We start from the raw sequence: 18,755 nt of genomic DNA on the forward strand, positions 1-18,755 counted from the left end.
TGCTTTGCTTTTTGGACCTCAGGTTGAACCCCAGTTTCACTCTCTGGGTTTTTATTAATCGTACTTCAGTTCCTAGCACTAGGGAGACAGAGGCAGGCACTTGTCTGTGAGTTCAGGGCCAGCCTGGTCTACAAAGCGAGTTTCAAGACAGCTAGGGCTGTTACACAGAGAAACCCTGTCTGAAAATAATTAAAAAAAAAAAAACCTAAGAAATAAAGAAAGAAATTGGTGGCATTTTAAATAATCCAGTTATTTGATCTCCTTGAGAGTAAAGCTGACCTTCGGCAGTTGGTTCTCTAGCAATCAAAAGTCATTTTGATTAAAGACAAGAATAAACCAAAACTTTCGTATCTTTTCGTGGTCCAGTGACCAGGGTGCAAACATGGCAGAAATCAGGTCTGAGGCAAACCTAATCAAGATATGCTAGACAACGTCTGATGTTAAAGCTTACAGCTAGCAAAGCCTGGCTGGGAAAACTGGTACCTTCCTCGGGCTCTATGTCTTTATTTTTAGAATTGTGTACATGCGTGCGTCTTTCTGGGGTTGCGGTCCTGTGAGGCGGGGGCCTGCGGAGGACAGCGGCATTGGATACTCTGGATCTGGAGTGCTAAGCAGTTCTCCGAGGCCATTTTATTCTACCTTGCCCTCTAGCAGGCTACATATTCCGATTCGAGAAAAGAGCAGAAGGCAATAAAATGTTTCACTTAAATGAAGACATGGGGAAAACCAAAGACTAGAGTGAGGAAAGAGAGTGTTAGAAGACAGAATTCAGAGCGGAAGGAGGAAAGCGATTTTGGTTTGCGTTCATCGAATGGAAAACAAACTGTCATCGCTTTCCATCTTCTCAACAGCTCTCTGAGGTCGCTAATATGGCAAAATATCACTCAGACTGAATTTCACACGGGTACCCACTAACAGAGCTAAATGCCTATTTGACATGACTTGAAATTCCGTACCCATTTAAAATGCCTAGAATGCCTTTAATCCCAGCACTCGGGAGGCAGAGGCAGGCGGATCTCCGTGAGTTCGAGGCCAGCCTGGTCTACAAGAGCTAGTTCCAGGACAGGAACCAAAAACTACGGAGAAACCCTGTCTCGAAATATCAAAAAAAAAAAAAAAGGACCAACATGATGCAATAGTCATCATGACCCCATGTTGACATTTCATAAGAATGGGAGGTTGTCTCTCTATAAATTATTTTGGAATTAAGATTTTGGGTGGACTTCTGTAAATTAGTGCCAGAGAGATAGAAAAGGAAGAGTTTGCACTGGAACCCTAGCATCGGGAAATCAAGCTCCCTGAACTTTGAAAGGCGCAGCTATCAAGGCTTTAGTTCAATACCTTCTTGTCTGTCTTCCTCATTTTCCTCAACCACCCTTTCTCCGAGGAAGCTATAGGGACCCTGTGTGGTGTCACCCACACATAGAATATTGGGTATGGAAATATCTCTCCAGTCCTGACACGAAGGAATGCGAATATGTTTGATGTCTTCACTCCCAGGAATGAAACCAAACACTTTCTTGATGCGATGTCTGATGAGAAGTCGCGAGTGTTCCTCGGCGGCTTGTTCAAAGAGCGCCCGCTCACTCTGGAGGTGGTTGGACCAGTAGTGATGCTGCATAGGGGTGAGGGGAGAGCAGCATCTTCCCAGACATTTGGAGACCAGAAAAGCGATGGTTGCCAAAATGATCAAAATCCAGCCCAGCATCTACACATAATTAGTAGGAAGATAATTAGTAGGCACAGGCCTTCATCAATACAGCACATATTCCAGAAGCAGTCATGGTACGAGGGAGTCCTACAAACCTCAGAACTAAAATGTGGGTCTTTGCTTCCAGTTTTTAAAATATAATATACATACAGTGATGGTCGTTTGATGTGGAAATGGCTGTGATGGGAGGACAGTGCCGCCTTCATATGGCTGAGGAATGTGACCTTTTCATGTGGGATGGGTTCTAAGTACTGCCCTTGAAGTGATAGACGCTATAAACCGCCAATCAACCTTATATAAAATGCTAAAGCCTTGTCCTTTGCGAGGACCCAATTTCGCTTCTCAATCATTAGGTACGGACCTACACGTTTGTTGGGGGCTTAATTAGTATTTGATAATGATGCTGTCAGAGGCACTAATGGCATCCTCCCAAGCTGTCCTCAACAACCTGCTACCAAGCACTCATAGACTTATCTCCCTGTATTCCTCTTATCTTTGCAGTCAAAAAAGTCAGGAAACAACTATAGGCTCTGCCTTAAAGTTCCTTATCGTTTTCTTTGTTTAGATAAACTAGCTTTATTTGTGACTACTTAGTATCTGCTTTTTATTTTTATATTTTTTATTATTTATTTCCGAGACAGGGTTTCTCTGTGTAAAACCCTAGCTGTCCTGAAACTAGCTCTGTAGATCAGACTGGTCTCGAACTCACTGCAATCCCCCTGCCTCTGCCTCCCAAGTGCTGGGATTAAAGGCAATGTACCACCATTGGCACTGGCAGTATCTGACTTTTTCCTTTTTTTTTCTTTGTTTTCTTTCTTTCTTTTTTTGTCTTAGAATTGTTTTGTTCCCTTTTGTACCATTCTTTAAGAAATATTTAGCAACTGGAAGGTAAAATGAAGACAGACTTTTAGGAATGCTAACAGTACACAGTCACAGGTGGGCATTGCAAATATCTTTCTCCCACAAGCTTTCCCAAGCTCCTCTGGCTGAGCTGGTTTTATGACTAGTCAAAATGAAATAAACAAACAACACTAAAGAAAACCCCAAAACCAATTGTGACAGAGTATATCTTAGTGAAAATTTTCTTTTCTTTTTCTCCATTTGAGTATTATTGCAGTATTTCAGGATTCTGTATCTTGCTAGTAATTTTTCTAACAGAACAGTATCAAAATAGCTGAAGGAGAGCAGCTCAAAAGCCAGAGAAGCCTTTGCAATTAGTACCTTAAGATAGATGAAGTTTTTATGATATTTCAGTGCTTTGAAAATATGTTTTAACTCAGCCCTTAGAGAAACTGATGACTTTTTCTTGCCAAAATGAAAAATTGCATTTCTGAAATTTAACCTAAAAGTATTCCAGGCTCCTGTCTTCCTCCCAGCCCATCCCAGTCTCTGCCACTAATTTGTCCATGCACCATTGGAGATTTTAAAAATATAATTCAGCTTCCTATAATTTCAGAAGAGATTTTAAATTTAGAGGAGCACAAATGTGAAAAAGAAACAGAAAAATGAGATTTAGTAATACTGCACTATTCTAATAATACTTATGATAATATAATAATTCTAACATTCATTATTTTAACAGACTGGACACAGTCATAAGTTCTTTAAATGTATTAGTTAATTTTCTTATTCACAACCATTTAGGTGGCATATTCTATTATTAGCTTTCTTTCACAGCTGAGGAAAGTTGGTACAACTTAATAAACAATGTGCCAGTCATGAGTGATAAAACAATAGGAGCGAAGCTGGCCTACTGACCTCCAGCAGCTTAACTCTATGTGCAGCTGCTCACTGGAATTCATTCAGGTGCATGGGATCTAGCGTGTGCTGTGTAATCAGATAACAGGAGAAACAGCAGACACGGGATATCTTCATAGGAACCGCAATAGGTTTGGGATAGTACCACAGAAAAGGAAGTCATAAACTCACTTGTGACTGGTATCTGTGGAGAAGAGCCACTTCGTCTCTTACTGGCATCACATCAGAAGGAGCCGACGTGTAGCATGGAAACCCAGCTAGGATCTCTTCCCGTTTGCTGGCAGTGACATTAGCGAACATTGGGTACTGGTCCACAGAGGCATACTCGCTTGCCGCACATTCATAGTAGGTGCCTGTCATCAGGGTCACTGTCAGCCACGTCAGTGGAGCAACCAGCGCCCTCCCAGTGATGTTGAAGAACATGAGGCAGGCCAGCCTCCTCTCGAGGGGGCTGCTTCTCCGGTACGGAGGGGTACAGCTGCAGCAGCAGTATTCGCTGGCGACCGTCCACATCTGGCCTCTGAGAGCATAGCCAGCAATCAGAAGGATCAAGGCAGGAACCAGGAGAAAAGCCGAACCGTAGTAGAAGTTCTTTCCGGCTTGACACGGACAACTGAATGTGTAAGAGGAGAACAGTTGCTGCACACAAATAGTCGAGATCGCAATCAAAGAATTGGTGCACGTTCCGCTTCTCTGTAGAGACGAGAGAAGACAACTGAGACTTGGGCTCATCGCGGAAGCTCTGACCCAGCTAGCTGGTGGCCCTTTCTGATCTCTGGACTCCACCAGCTGTGACCATTTTATAGGATCACACTGGTTTGACTGGTTGAGTCAAGTGACCCAACATCCTCATGTGTTTAAAGGATCCCTAGACTCTTCTCATGTTCTTTGTAAATCCCGAGCTAATAAATTCATTCCAGATAGTAGCTGTGAGAAAGAGGAGGGAACTCAGTTCTGTGTGAAAAGAGAGCTTCTCAGTGTCCCCTCATGGGCGACCACAGCATACTTGCCAGACTGACACCCTCCATCTTGCTATGCACCCCTTTTTACAACACGAAATGTTAAGCATCAGTCAACACAGCCAAGGAAGCGAAACAGAGGCACTCTTAAGGCAGTGACAGATTCTACAGCCAAAGCATCACAAAACACAGAGAAACAGAAACTAACAAATATTACAGAAATCCAAAATTTTGAGGTGGTCCCAAAATGTTGTCTAAAAGAAAGGGGGCAAGGCATAACAAAGCCTTTCCTAAACAAATATGTTTGTCAACAGAATATTGCCATATGATGATTTAAAAGTTAAATTGCAAACTTATTTTGATGATATCCTTTGCTTGTATGAAAATGTGATTATTTGTAATAGTTGTATAGTTTTAAATACGAATATAATGATCAACCATGTAAGCTGTTTGTGCTATTTAATTAGGAAATATTTACCATACAATTTCTTTGTGCAGGGTACTGGACAGAGTTTGTTTGGATTTATAAATCTTTTTTTCTCGGACTCTAGGGTGGATGTGGTGAAGCTATCTTTAGTAAAATGAGACAGTATAATGAGAAATTCAAGGTACAACACAGAAGAATAAACAATATAGTCAAAAAGCATATGAGGACACATAATATAGAAAATATAACTAGGCATGAGCCACAAGGCTTGAATTCCAGTGCTTGGGAGGCAGAAGCAGGCAGAACTCTGAGTTCAAATCCAGTCTGGTCTGCATAGTAAGTTCCAGCACAGCCAGGACTACGTGGAGAGACTCTGTCTCTAAAGAGCAAGAAAATGAACTCTAGAAATACAAATGTATACCAACAGAAAGTGGACATGTGTTGCTACGAGAGTGGGGAAGGAGGAATATGAAGAGAGGTGTAGAGCCACGAGAAAGAGAAAACCTTTGGGAAGTATACATTTCTACCTCAGTGTTCGGATTTGTAGAAGAAATGCCAACACTATCAAAAGACTTTTTCTTTTCCCAGGAAAGTAGGCCAGGGAATTCCAAACAAGGTCACACCAGGAAGTAGCAGCCTAGGTCAGAAGGTGGGAGAAGGAAGAGAAAGCCTAGACCACACAACCTTTACTAGGGTATCTGTGGGGAAGATAAGGCAGGGCAGGGAACACTTAAGCTTGGATTTTAAACCAATCTAGTGGCTTTGGGGTATAGAGATTATCCCTATATATGTGCAGCCTGGCAAGGGTTGATTATGGCAGGAGAATATTAATTCAATTTGTGAGCATTTGATAAGGTGATGGCTCTGGCATTTGACCTCCGGCTCACTGGGGAAATACAAATAGCTTATTATTTGGCCCTGTAATTAATGGATACCAAATAGATAAACATAGGACAGGGTGATAGCAATGTTAACTACACTGACTAAAAATGATCTCTATACTTATCAAACTATGTATCAAATATGGCTTAATAAACCATAAACATTTAAATTGTGATCACTGAAAGACTAGATATACCATCTTTAGACCACTTAAAACATAGAGGGAATAAAAGGAAAATCTTTATAGAAAAGGAAAGAGTAAACAGAGACAATAGAATGATAATGAGAAAAGACAAAACTACAGTATGAATGATATCAGGTACATCAATAATAACAATAAAATATTTTCAATAGCTATCCATGACTGCTTACTCTCTGCTAGGCATTGTGTTAAGAACACTGAATCTCCTCAACAGTCCAGTGTTGATATATGATAAGATTAAAGAACTTGCCTAGCACCACACACAGATGAATGGAGGAGTCAAGACTAGGACCCAGGTAGCCTGGGACATGTCTTTATCCACTGCACCAGAACTGGTTTAAACCTGCCCATGCCATGCTGCTTACAAGTGACATTCCCAAAAGGACCACGCACAAAGCGTGAAAGCAAAGACATGGGATCATGGGTCACTGGGAGTAACACAATCAGGAGAAAGAAAGACTGGCTAACTGCATGCTCCATCATCATTAAAACAATACATCACAAAGATATGAAAATGTCAATGTGTACATCATGATTGCATAACTCTAAATTATATAAAAGGAAGATCTGGCCAAATAATGAAAAAGAAAGACTTTTAATGTGACACTAACAAGTGAGTTGATCAAATAAACAAAAGTAGTTAAAAGATTAAAAAGAATAAGTTTAGCAGGTTTGACCTAAGTCAGATTGTTAAAGATAAATGACATTCTATGACCTAAAAACAGAGGATAAATATTTTATTTTGTAAGTCTCACAAATCATTTCCCTCTAAATTGTGTGAGTGATGCAGGGGGTCACCAAGGAGCTCTCGGTCTTGGCATCCAATAACCAAGAGATGGATTCAGAAGTCATGACAATGATATACCATAGTGGTGGGGTTAGTAAAGGATGGTGTCAGAGCCAAATTGGTCACTGCTTGCTTTGTCTGGCTTAGGCGTTAAGAATGACTTTTGCATTTTAAAATGGTTGAAAAAAAATCTGTGACATGAAAATTAAAAAGTTCAAATGTCAGTGCTTATTAATAAAGTTTTATTGGAAAATAGCCATGTCTGCTTGGGGATGGCTGCTTTTGTAGTGACAGCAGTATGGAGTTATCATTACAGAACCTGTATGACTGACTGCAATTAACGTACTCTGGTTCTTTATAGAAGATTTTTCTGACCTGATGTTAATCTCTATAAATAAATCATCTACAACGGCAGGTATCACTGTGGATAAACGTCAACAAACAACCTTGAGGGAAAAGTTCTGGCCATGAGGTGTGAGCCGTATGGCACCACTACAGTGTAAAGTTGCAAGCGCTATTACATATTCTGTATGGGTAGTAACGTGTGGAACTTTAAAACATGCATAGGAGTGATAAATACCAAAGTCCACAGAGTGATAACCACTAAGAAGGAAAAGAAGATAGAGTCTAAGAGATTCCTGGACATTTTAGCTGGTTCAGCCCAAAACATATATAGCAAAACTTAGTAACACATACCATATCCTTTGGGTTTATTATCTCATATCTTAAAATCCATTCATTATAGTATCTGGTATATGAGGAAATGGGCAAGAGAATTATAGAGCATTCCTTCTGGGAGCTGCATAGGACACAGCAGAGCATAGGTTGAACCCTCCTGGAGTAAGGGGTTTGTTAAAGCCAATCTGTAAGGATTTGCTTTGTAGATTCCTTGACGGCATCGCCACATGCGCTAGCTTTGAGTGAACACTCCCCTCGTCCCTACCCACTCCACACACTTAAGCTTTTCTGTCCCCGTGTTCTACCTTTCGCTTTAATGTCGTGTGTGTCCTAATACCCTGCCCATGCCTCTGCTGAAAACACACCTCTTTTCTCATAAATACATGTATCAAATTCAAAGCTAAAACTCACTAGAGAAGGAACATGCTTGTCATTCTGAGCCCAAGTGTCCTCACTTAGTATCATATATTCCAGTCCTAAGCCTTCTCCTGTAAATTTCTTAATTGCAGTTTTCTTTATCGTTTACTTTGATAGAAATGAATCCCAAAGTTAGTTTGCTGTTTATCTGTCCCTCATGTGGCTTTCACATGTATATGACCCACAGGGACCCCGTTTCACAATCTCTCTCATTGAACACAACCGCGGGTGTGCCTGAGAAAACCAGATCTGAGCATTACAGCTATCCTTAGCGGGTGGGGGTCACAGAACAAATCATAAATTAACTTTATATAAGGGAATCGGTTAAAATAAACCCAAAGATCAGCTTAAAGTAAAAGGAGTGTGGTGTGTGAGTGTGTGTGTATGTATGTATTTGTGCACATACATACATACATACATACATACGCACATGCATGCATGTTAAGGCCAGGAGAAGACATTGGTGTCTTCCTCTGTCACTTTTTACTTTCACTGAACTGGATTTCACTGGTTCCACTAGGGTGGCTGACCATGACCTTGAAGAATCTGCCCGTCTTGGCCTGCCAGTGCTGGGGTTCTGAGGTCATGTAGCTACGCCTGTTTTTTTTAGAATGATACTGGGGATCTAAACTCAAGATCCTCTTGCTTTTACACTGTTACCCATTGAGCCATCTCCTTAGATCCTAGTAGAAGAAGAAACAGGACTCCATACAAGCCCTTTGGTAGCTGAGGTCACTGTTGGCTTCTGTTAGGATCTTCCCAAGTCTTTATTCAATTGCCCAGCTGCCTCCCAAAGAACTGGGGTAGAGGTGTGGTCCAAGATACTGGTTACTTGTGGTGATTGACAGCTGGGTATATTTGACAAGATTGAAAAATGCTTCTTTCTCAATCCCTACTTCAAATTCTATTCTAGCCAGCTTATCGATTCTTAGTAAAAGTAAAAATGCAATACTTGGGCATTACTTTGAACCAATTCTCCTCCTCCCTGCTCTAGTGCCCGGGAACATTGGTCATTTACCTTCAGAAGCACCAAACCACATTTTCTCCTGTTTGACAGTGGGGTGATTTTACATAAAAAGAAGGGGCCTGGGGAACGCAGGGGGTACTCTGATGATGAACGATGCTGAGTGTCATAGTCTGAAAAAGAGCAGACCAGTGCCCCGGTGACAGTAGCCATGGCTGTGTTTGCTCATGGTGTGTACTGTGTACCTGTCAGGCACTCAGCTCCTTCCTCAGTCAGGTCTTGAGTCTGACCTGGAGGGCCGTTGGCTAGCAAACAGCCTTGTCAGTCTGGAAGAATAAGCCACCTTTTCTAACATACTGGTGACATCTCAAGCTTTGTAGTGGCCTTGATATGCCCACAACACAGCCATGGTCACATATGGTTACTGATTGCAATGTCACTTTTCCCACTACAAGTGCATAGACCTGTCCTGCTTCTCTCTCTCTCGGGGATCTCTTACCTTTGAAGCCCAAATTATCTCCACATTGGCAGCAGGCTGTCAAGTGCACACATTGTTTAGTGCCTAGTTCTAATATTTGTTTTATCGACATGTTAAAATGTGTACAATAGACAAAGGGGGGTGATAATCGGGAATCTGCAAATGTAGTTCTGATCTCTACTCTCCAGATCATTTTGGAAAGTTTTATCAGTCTTTTTATTTTTATACTCCTATCCTGTAAAATGGCAATGAATGTCATACTGACTACTTCACCAGCTGTAGTTTAATTAAAATGATATTAACAGCGAAAACCAAGCTGTGAGCTGTGAAGTGGTAAATGTAAGTTATTAGTGTGCCCCTAAGAAAGCTGTCAAATCCCCAAGCCCAGTATTACTGATTTCCCTGAGACCATGCTTTCATAGACCATAAACAGTGTGGCGCTACTTCACATGGCGTAGAATTCCAACCCATATATTCACCTCTAAGAAGAGCCTGCAATAATTAGTTTTTATACGGTGCATTATAATATGTTTTACGGTGCATGCCATCTCTTTGATAGCCAAATTATTCTGTGAGGTAGGTATTAGCATTGCCATTTCACAGATGTGGAAACTGAGCCATGGAGCAATAAAGTGGCTTGTCCAAGGCCACATAGCCAGTAATCAGGAGAACAGCAACTAAATCGGAGCCTTGCCAACCATCCTGGGCTCTTTCAACTATGCCACACTCTTCTTCAAAGTGCTCACCCATCTTCACCTTGCAGGAAGAGTGCACCGGAACCAAGAGGGCTAATTGTCTCAAGATGGAAGAAGCGGAAGGCCGCCTTCTCAACCAAGGTTTCCATGTCTATTTCTGGAAGAGCTTTGGACTCACGCACCCTGCCTGCATTTACCACGATGAGAGTTCTTATTTGAACTTTAAATATGTGTACTTTTGCTTAAATAAAGAGAACCTCCAATAGCTCAGGAACTATCAAAAAGAAAGCCAAGGACTTGCTCTCTCTGCCAGAATCTTTATACATTATTAAACTATGGAGCACCCATTCTGAGCAACAGCTCTGTAAGAAAATATCAGCTTTAAGCCTCCTTAAAATTGCTGATTGCCATTAGGAAAAGTTACCTTTTCAATGCTGTAAACACACATGGTGGGGGCAGGAAGTGCTCTGGGTCTGGGGACAATGCAAAACTCATTAGTTGATGAGGTTTAAACTCAGGATTTCATGCCCGAAGATTGCTGATCCCATCTCTGTAACGCATAGAACAATCAATACCAAGTGAATAATGCTAACGTTAAATCTGTCTTGGATTGCAAAGGTTTCTGTTTGTGATTTTAAAACAATGCCTTGGCATTCGAACAAAACACCACTCATCAACTCCCTGGGGCTAGAGAGTTTTTAGTGTCTTGGTACTTTTGCTCTGACTTCACATACACTGTGAGCTTTTATGGGCCTGGGTTACAAGTGAGGCTGTTTCTTGATCAGCAGCCGGTTACAGAGATACAAGACACTGCTGTTGTTCATGTATTTTGGTGAGGTTTTTGTTTGTTTGTTTGTTTGTTTGTTTGTTTGTCTTCCATTCAGCAAAGAGCAAAGGCAGGAGAGAAGGCTCCTGCACCAAGACCAGGAGGAACTTGCTGAGACAAAAGGCGAGAGAGGACTACTCTACTGATATACACCGAAGTCACAGACTGAAGAAAAGAACCGAAGATCACTCTTTACCTTCCAGGAGAGATGTCTCGCCCTGCACCCAAAAGGCCAGAATATCAAAAAATAGTAAGACTTTTTTTTTCAAATAGCCTTGCTTCTACTTCCCAGTAAATGTGTCCTTGGGGGATGTTTTATAAATTTTGGAAAATAATGCTACACGTAGAAGATTTCAGTGAAGCAAAGATGATGTTAAGTGAATGACCCTTCTGGGAAGAGTTACAAGCATCTTTTAATTGTGTAGCAGAATAATCAATTCTTTATACAGATTTTTAGGATCTTCCTTTCTGATGGATGACTTGAATACAGGCATCAAATATTTCTTTTGCTTCTAAGATAAAATATGAAAACATCAATCATTTGCATTTATGTTATATTAAATAGCAAAGGAAATGTATAATCAATTATGTGTAAAATTAAATAGGAAAAGAGCATTGATACGCTAGGAATCAAAAGATTGTCATTAAAAATACATTCCCTACTCTTAAATGTGTTTGTATTTGGTGTGTGCTATTGTCCTTTCTATAACTTTGGAATTGGCTCATTTCTAGAATGTTTTGGTTTGGTACATTTAATTTTAAGCAATATTCATTACTTTAAATAAACCTCCTCATTATAGATTTACTAATTCAGATATTACAGGTAGTTATGATTAATGCTGTTTTAGTTATTTCAGGGACTGGTGGACGTTTAATGTTAAGTAGGGGATTTCAGCCCTGTGCTCTCAAGGCTGCACTGACTAATTGCTGTGCATCTCAGTTGGTAATGCCCATGAATACCTCGTCTGGCATTCTGGAATCTTGAACCACTTTGTTGAACTATCAAATGGCAAAAACATATAGCACATAATTCATATTGTGCCTAAATCACTACACACACACACACACACATGCACCACAGTTCAAACCTTTTTATATGGGTGCACCCAAAACCGCAGGGAAAATTACAGGAATTCTATTTTTCATATGAAAGGTTTTTTTTTATTGTTTTAAAGAAATTCTGGTTGCTATCTTGGGATCTTTAGTATGGCTTTGTAGACCTACAGAGAACGCTAGATATAACACAATATAACCTCTGGTCATGAAGCAGGATGCAGAAATGGACAGTGTATTTGAAACTCAGGCAGAATTTAACATGTTTCAAGACGTATTAGTATATCCCATGGCAGGTGGTGGAGAGGGAGGGAGAGAGAGAGAGAGAGAGAGGTGAGACTCCAAAGCCGTCCCAGGCTGTGACAGACAGAAAGGGCACAATTTCTTCTCTCTTCTCAGTACAAATTCTTTGTGTAGAGTAGTGACAAACACATTCCTTGTCTTCCTCTCCCTTTTCCCTCTCCCCTCTCCTTCCCCCTTTTCCTCTCTCTCTCTCCCTCTTTCCCCTCTTCCTCTCCTTCCTACCCTTGTCACCCCCTCCATTCTCTTTTGTTTATTTCTCTGCTACAGCATTGGTACACAGCAATGTTTAGTTTTCAGTTGTGGCTTCTATATTAGGCAGAAGCGTTGTGTATAATACCTTGGTATTTGGTGTATTCTGTTTTGAGCCTCTTAGAAAGTTTATATCACAAGAGCAGGAATAAAACTGAACATGTATGACCCTCAGTATTAGGTTCACATTATTTTTGTTCTAATCTCTTGCTTACATCCCTTATTTCCCGGAAAAAAGTATTAACATATTATTTTCCTAGATCTGAATTGTATACATTGTTATAATACCAATTAACATGAAATATAAATTAGTTTGTAACGTCTATTCTACATATACTTAAGGCATTTTGTCTCTAGTTTTCACATAAATTGGTACAGATGTACCAACTAATATTTAGATTCTTTTCTTTTAAAATGTATCAATAATAAATATATCCACTTGGCAAAGAGGCATGTTTGTCATGATATAAACCCACACATCTCATTCAAATGTCCCCCAGTGGGCACTGGATTAACTTTGAAATCATTTGCATCAAAATTCATGGTATTTTACAGAAGCTATTTGTTGAGTAAATAATTTTACTGTTTTTCAAAAAGACGTTCACATCCATCATTAAAATAAAAACCCATCCATTCTCCTGTCTTTGCTCCCCTACATATGAAGTCACTTGATGGGAGAGGGGAGGATGACTCTCCTAGCTTGAAATCCAGAGTGACCTCTCATGGAAATCCAGTCCTCTGTGAAACATGCTTACTTTCACTAGCGTTCCCCTTCCCTCTTCCATTTTCCTCTGCCCCCACACATAAGTACCTCAGTGATTAATGCGGCGTGGAGTTGGAGGGGGCCTTCTGGCTCTGTGTCATTTGGGTCCTCCTTTGGCTCTGTAGGATGGACAGTGTGGAATACGTTCTCCACAGGTTTCCTTCCCTTTCAGAAGGAACACTTCTTGGCAGGAACAAGACAGACTTTTTCAAATTAAAAACTTGGCCAAACTTTCTTTTCTGCTTTTATTTTCATCCTCTCTGTACTAAATGAAGGCTGACTGGACCTCAGTTTTAATTTTTGCTTGTAATTCGCTCTTTAAAAAAATGGAACATAATTTGAAGTTCTATTTTTAAAACAGAGGCAGTAACATTTATATTTAGGTCCTCTAAAAATCTCCTCTTTTCTCTAAGCATATTGCGAACAACAATTCCTGCCAGCTTGCTACTGTGGCTGGGATCATTCCCAAGCCCCCTGGCAGATCTGGGTCTCAGAAGAGGCTACATGTACTCACAATTAGCCTTACCAGCTATTCCTTCCAGCTGAGAACAGGCCATGTAAAGAACAAGGCATTCCAGAATAGTAATAATCATAACAGAAGTTAGTAGTTAAAAATAAAAACCCCTTTCTCCACTTCTTCACGAAAACACGCATCAAGGTATGCAACAGACACAAACCCGTCAGAAGTTGTTCTCATGGGAGAACCTAGACTGCTCTGCTCTTCTCCCAGTCTAGCCGTGTGTGCAAATAACTGCAAGTGATGATGACTCAAGAGTGCAAATTGCTGCAGTCCTGACGGAGTGGGAAAGGTGAAGAAATGATCTCTGGGTGTGATTTCAACCCATAGACTAAAATAAATAATATAGTGATCTACTGTCAGAACTGTCTGTAATTAAAACCATGCACATTTTTCCCGCAGAACAAAGACCTTTTTGTACTCACCTACGGAGCTCTGGTTGCCCAGCTATGCAAGGATTATGAAAAAGATGAAGATGTGAACAAATACTTAGATAAAATGTAAGTAGATGTATCTTTGCTGTAGAATATCTATTGCTTGCTAATGTCACCTGCGCTTTCCAGCTTCTCATGCCTTGCTCCACCTCCCCAGATACTCCTTGGCTGCTCCAAGGTACACGTGAAAGTGGAACATAATTTCTTACAGCTCAACTTAAAATAATAAGGAGGAGCTTTTCTTTATTTCTACCAAATATAGAATTCTCTTTTTCCTGGTTGGAAATGATCTCTTTATTAGTTACATATAAGCAGCTGATGTGATGGAACAGAAGTGTACTTTTAGTAAGATGATGGAATATCCAGTTTGATTTTGAGTTTTCACAATTCCTTAGAATGAAAACGTTTGTTTTCATAAGTGTAGGCCTCCTATTGGGACCCATACAATAAACAAGCAAACAAAAAGCTAAGAGTTGTCGCCCAACAAGAAGATAGATGTATGACGAACTCTATTGAAAGGGGATTGTCTTTCTCTTATATAGTACTTTCATTGCTTGTTTAAAAAAAGATTTCTAATATAAAAAAAAACAATCTTTTCTTTTTAAATAAAGCCCATTTCCCTTTTTTATTTTGTTAGTGAAAATTCCTCCAGTTTATATTCAACCTTCTATATTTGTAATTATATGCTCACCAAATTATTGCAATCTTGTCATTATTTTTAACTTTTTCTTTTTGAGTGTTTTATGGGTGTGCATTTATTACAATCATAACTGATTTTACTGTGTCGCTTTCAAACATGTTTTCAATGTATTCTGATCACATTCACTCCTTTACCCTCTTTTACTGCTCTCTCGTCCCCTCTCATCCCCTTCCTCACCTAGCCCCACTTCTTCTTTCATGTCTTTTTTATACCCAGCAAGCTTCAGTGAGGTTGTTTACAGGAGAATGGGCCCCTTACCAGTGGCTGCACCACTGAACAAAATGTCCCTCCCTCCTCCAACATCCATTACCTGCATCAAAACAGAAGGAAAGGAGCCCAGGAACCTCTCCCCTACAGACTGTTGATTGGCGCACTTTTGTGGAAATTGTGTGTGGGGAATTACAGCTTCCGGGATTGCAACAGTCTCCCCATGCCCGGATGTCAGCATTCCACACCTCTCCCCATCCCTCCAGCTCTTACGGTCTGTCCGGTCTGTCGGCATCTTCGACAGAGTGATATTGAGGTTCCATTTCTGGCTGGACATACAATAGTTATTTATTTGTTTTTAGTATTTTGAGTATGAACAAGTCACTGCTGACAACTTTTAAAAAAGGTTTCTCTTACCAAAGCTGGCAGCAGCACCCTTTTATAGCTATAAGCATGGTCATTTATAAAGCAGTTTGAGGTGTGCATCACGCTACTTAGCAAAGCAACCACAGTAGCTTCCTTACCAGGGTCTAAGACCTGTCCAGCCACAGACTTTTGAATGTGTTTACAGTCTTAAACATGATTTCCTTCCCATGGAGAATCTTCACAATTCCTTACAGTGAAAATGTTTGCTTTCATGAGCGTGGGCCACCTACTGGGGCCTATGTAATAAACAAGTAAACAAAAAACTAAGAGTAGTCGCCTGGCAAGAAGACGGACTTATAAGGAACTCGATTGAAAGGGGATTGTCTTTTCAAACCCAGTCAGAAAGTGGTTACCACATAACAGACGTGCCCTTGCTGCACCAGTGTGCTCACCTTCCCTGGCTGGTCAGTGTTGCTGCACACAGGACCCATGGCTGAGGAACACCGCTAATGACGATTCTCTCAGCTGCCTGCATAACACCTACTTCTGTAAGGGTGGCCGGTGGGGAGGAAGCTTTTTGCCCACTTCCAGCTCAATTTATCTTGCAACTAAGATGCATGTTTTTTTCACCAATAATTCCTGACTAAGATATCTTAGTTTTGGTGAAAATCCAACAGCAATTGCTTGTATTGCTTTAGGACTTCAAGAACCTCTATGACTCATAGGGAGGTAGCCCAATCTTGGCTATTTTTGTTTTATAACTCATGGGTTCCAGGAACAGTTTTATCCAGTCACATGGGGTACAGTCCTTAAAACTTGTTTTTAAATTTACTTATTTAGATTTGTGTGTGTGTGTGTGTGTGTGTGTGTGTGAGTGAGTGTGTGCCTGACACAGCAAGAACATGGAGGTCAGAGGACAATTCTGGGGAATTGTTTCAACTCTTCCACTTTATGGGCTCTGGGAAGCAAACACAGGTCAGGATCCCTGTGCACTAACACCTCTACCTACTAAGCTGTCTCCCCAATTCTTTTTTTTAAAGACAGGCTCTCTCACTAAATACACTGATTGTTAAATATACTACATATGTATAGTATACATGCTGCTCATTACATTCTTCTCGTCCCTGTCACGCACGGCCGAGTATTTTATATATATATATGACTCTTGTAAGGCCCCTGCTCAGCTGCCTTTTGGAGAAAATGTCCTGCTCTTATCTTTTTGGCATAGCCTTGAACGGCTGAGCCATCTCTCTCTCCTACACAGATGCCATGCTCTTAAAAAAACAAACTATCTCAGTAGATTTGGTGAATTATTAAGGACTCTGACCTCAGAGCCATTTCCCCATAATTGTCAAACTACCAGAGATCTTCCCACTTCAGGTTCCAGGAACAAATATTGCCTTGGAAAGCTCCCGCGCTGATTCTCTTGGGTTTTCTGGTGCTGTGTCCAAATGGTTTCCCTTGTCCATTTGTAAATGGCTGTGAAAGGAAAGACCATTTTCTGACTGGTGGTTAGGAAAAATAATATTCCTTTTTGCTTCTAGTTTAAGGTCTTATTTCTGTAACTGGATTAGAAGTTCTTATAAGACAGAGACTCCAGCATCTCTTGTGTCCGTCTTAGCAATTTAAAGTTTCTCAGGCCATCTTGCTCAAGGAGGCTGCTGGGCCATCTAAGGCACGACTCAGCTATGTTATGCCATCTCTGTAAAGGACTTGTTCAATCACACTTCAGTTATGACTACAGGTAGTTGCTTGACAGGATTTAGGAGGTAGCTATTACCTTCCCTGGACATCACTCCAGTTTCTATGGCCTGAAAATGTGTCTTCTGAAGTTGCTTGCCTACCTCTTGCACGTGCGTGCACGCCCGCGCGCGCGCGCGCGCACACACACACACACACACACACACACGTGAGGAGAAAGGTGGAAAGAGGAGGCTGATAAACTTAAGAAAATGAAATGCTGAAACTTTCACTGTTCCTTCCCCTTTTCCTTACACAGCCTTCCTGTAAAGCTGCTCCCCTGACGTGGCATGTCTACTAAGAAAGGCCCGAGTACCCAGGTGCCACCCCTACAGCAGAAAAGTTAGCAACCATCTTTCCTCCATTTCACAACAGCTAAAAATGAAAAATATTAGTCTGCGGGAAACCACCCTTCTTTGAATTTACAGTCAAGTTTGGGCCAGTCTCAACTCCAGTCAGACTCTTCTCCTTGCAGAGACTAAGTAATATCTCCTAGTGGAACACACACAAAATGCATTACCTAAGACAATTTGGCCTGTTACCTTGGTTTTAGCTTGTTATCTACTATGCAAATCATACTTCCCTTCATCCATAGGGGTTACGGTATTGGAACACGGCTGGTGGAAGATTTTTTGGCTCGATCCTGTGTGAGAAGATGCCATAGTTATTCGGAAATCATAGACATAATTGCCCAGGTAAATCCATTTCTGGTTCTGCCAATATGTCTTGAGAACATGTCAAGCATAAGGGTCCACAGCTGTAGTCCCTAGAATATGACCGATTGGGAGGTAGAGGCAAGAGGGTTGTGAATTCCAGATCTGTCTGGACTAAATAGTAAGATCCAGGCCAACCTAAAATAAGTTTGTGAGATTCTGTCTCAATAACAAAACAACTTGACTTCTTTCTGAGCTTGGTGGTTTTTGGTGCTGACAAAACAGGTTACATGTACATGTGTTGTTAGGTTATAATTGAAAACTTCTTCTTCTTCTTCTTCTTCTTCTTCTTCTTCTTCTTCTTCTTCTTCTTCTTCTTCTTCTTCTTCTTCTTCTTCTCCTTCTCCTTCTCCTTCTCCTTCTCCTTCTCCTTCTCCTTCTCCTTCTCCTCCTTCTCCTTCTCCTTCTCCCTCTTCCTCTCTCTTCGTCTCCTTCTTCCTCTTCTTCCTCATCTTTGTTGTCATTGTTGTCTTCTTCCTCTTCCTACTACTTTTCCTCCTCCTCTTCCTCTTCCTGTTCCTTCTCTGTATTGTCCTGGCTGTCCTGAAACTCACTTTGTAGATCATGCTGGCCTCGAACTCACAGAGATCCATCTGTCTCTGCCTTCTGAGTGCTGGGATTAAAGGCATGCACCATCACTGCCCAACTTAAGCTTTTTATTTTCATATAGATATGTAACTATTAAGAACTGAAGACAAAGCTTTCAAACTGACTTCACAGTGTGTGTGTGTGTGTGTGTGTGTGTGTATACATATATGTATTGTGTGGGCTTATGCATGTTCATGTATATGTGTGTATGCATGTGCATGTATGTGTGCACTGTATGTGTGTGTGCATGCGTGCATGCTCATGCATGTATATGTGTGTGACACACTGGTAGTAATGCTATACGGGGGATTGGGAAAATGACTTGGTTGCTGAAGTTT

At 40.9% G+C, this 18,755-nt stretch overlaps 2 protein-coding genes across 2 annotated transcripts in view; one reads left to right on the plus strand and one right to left on the minus strand.

The window, feature by feature from the left end:
- Positions 1–1,321: 1,321 nt before the first annotated feature.
- On the minus strand, positions 1,322–4,201 carry Calhm4 (calcium homeostasis modulator family member 4). Its single transcript, XM_057763371.1, has 2 exons — positions 3,641–4,201; positions 1,322–1,708 (listed from the first exon to the last, which is right to left on the minus strand). The coding sequence occupies exons 1-2, from the start codon at positions 4,199–4,201 to the stop codon at positions 1,322–1,324; spliced, it is 948 nt and encodes a 315-aa protein (XP_057619354.1).
- A 6,714-nt stretch (positions 4,202–10,915) lies between these two features.
- Trappc3l (trafficking protein particle complex subunit 3L) overlaps positions 10,916–18,755 on the plus strand; it is a 45,846-nt gene continuing 38,006 nt past the window's right edge. The window contains exons 1-3 of the mRNA XM_057762360.1: positions 10,916–11,034; positions 14,072–14,169; positions 17,712–17,811. Of these exons, the coding sequence (XP_057618343.1) occupies positions 10,993–11,034; positions 14,072–14,169; positions 17,712–17,811 (240 nt within the window). The 5' untranslated portion in view covers positions 10,916–10,992. The remainder of the gene's footprint in view (positions 11,035–14,071; positions 14,170–17,711; positions 17,812–18,755) is intronic.

Source organism: Chionomys nivalis, chromosome 2 (assembly GCF_950005125.1).
Source record: "Chionomys nivalis chromosome 2, mChiNiv1.1, whole genome shotgun sequence".
NCBI classification, from domain to species: domain Eukaryota; kingdom Metazoa; phylum Chordata; class Mammalia; order Rodentia; family Cricetidae; genus Chionomys; species Chionomys nivalis.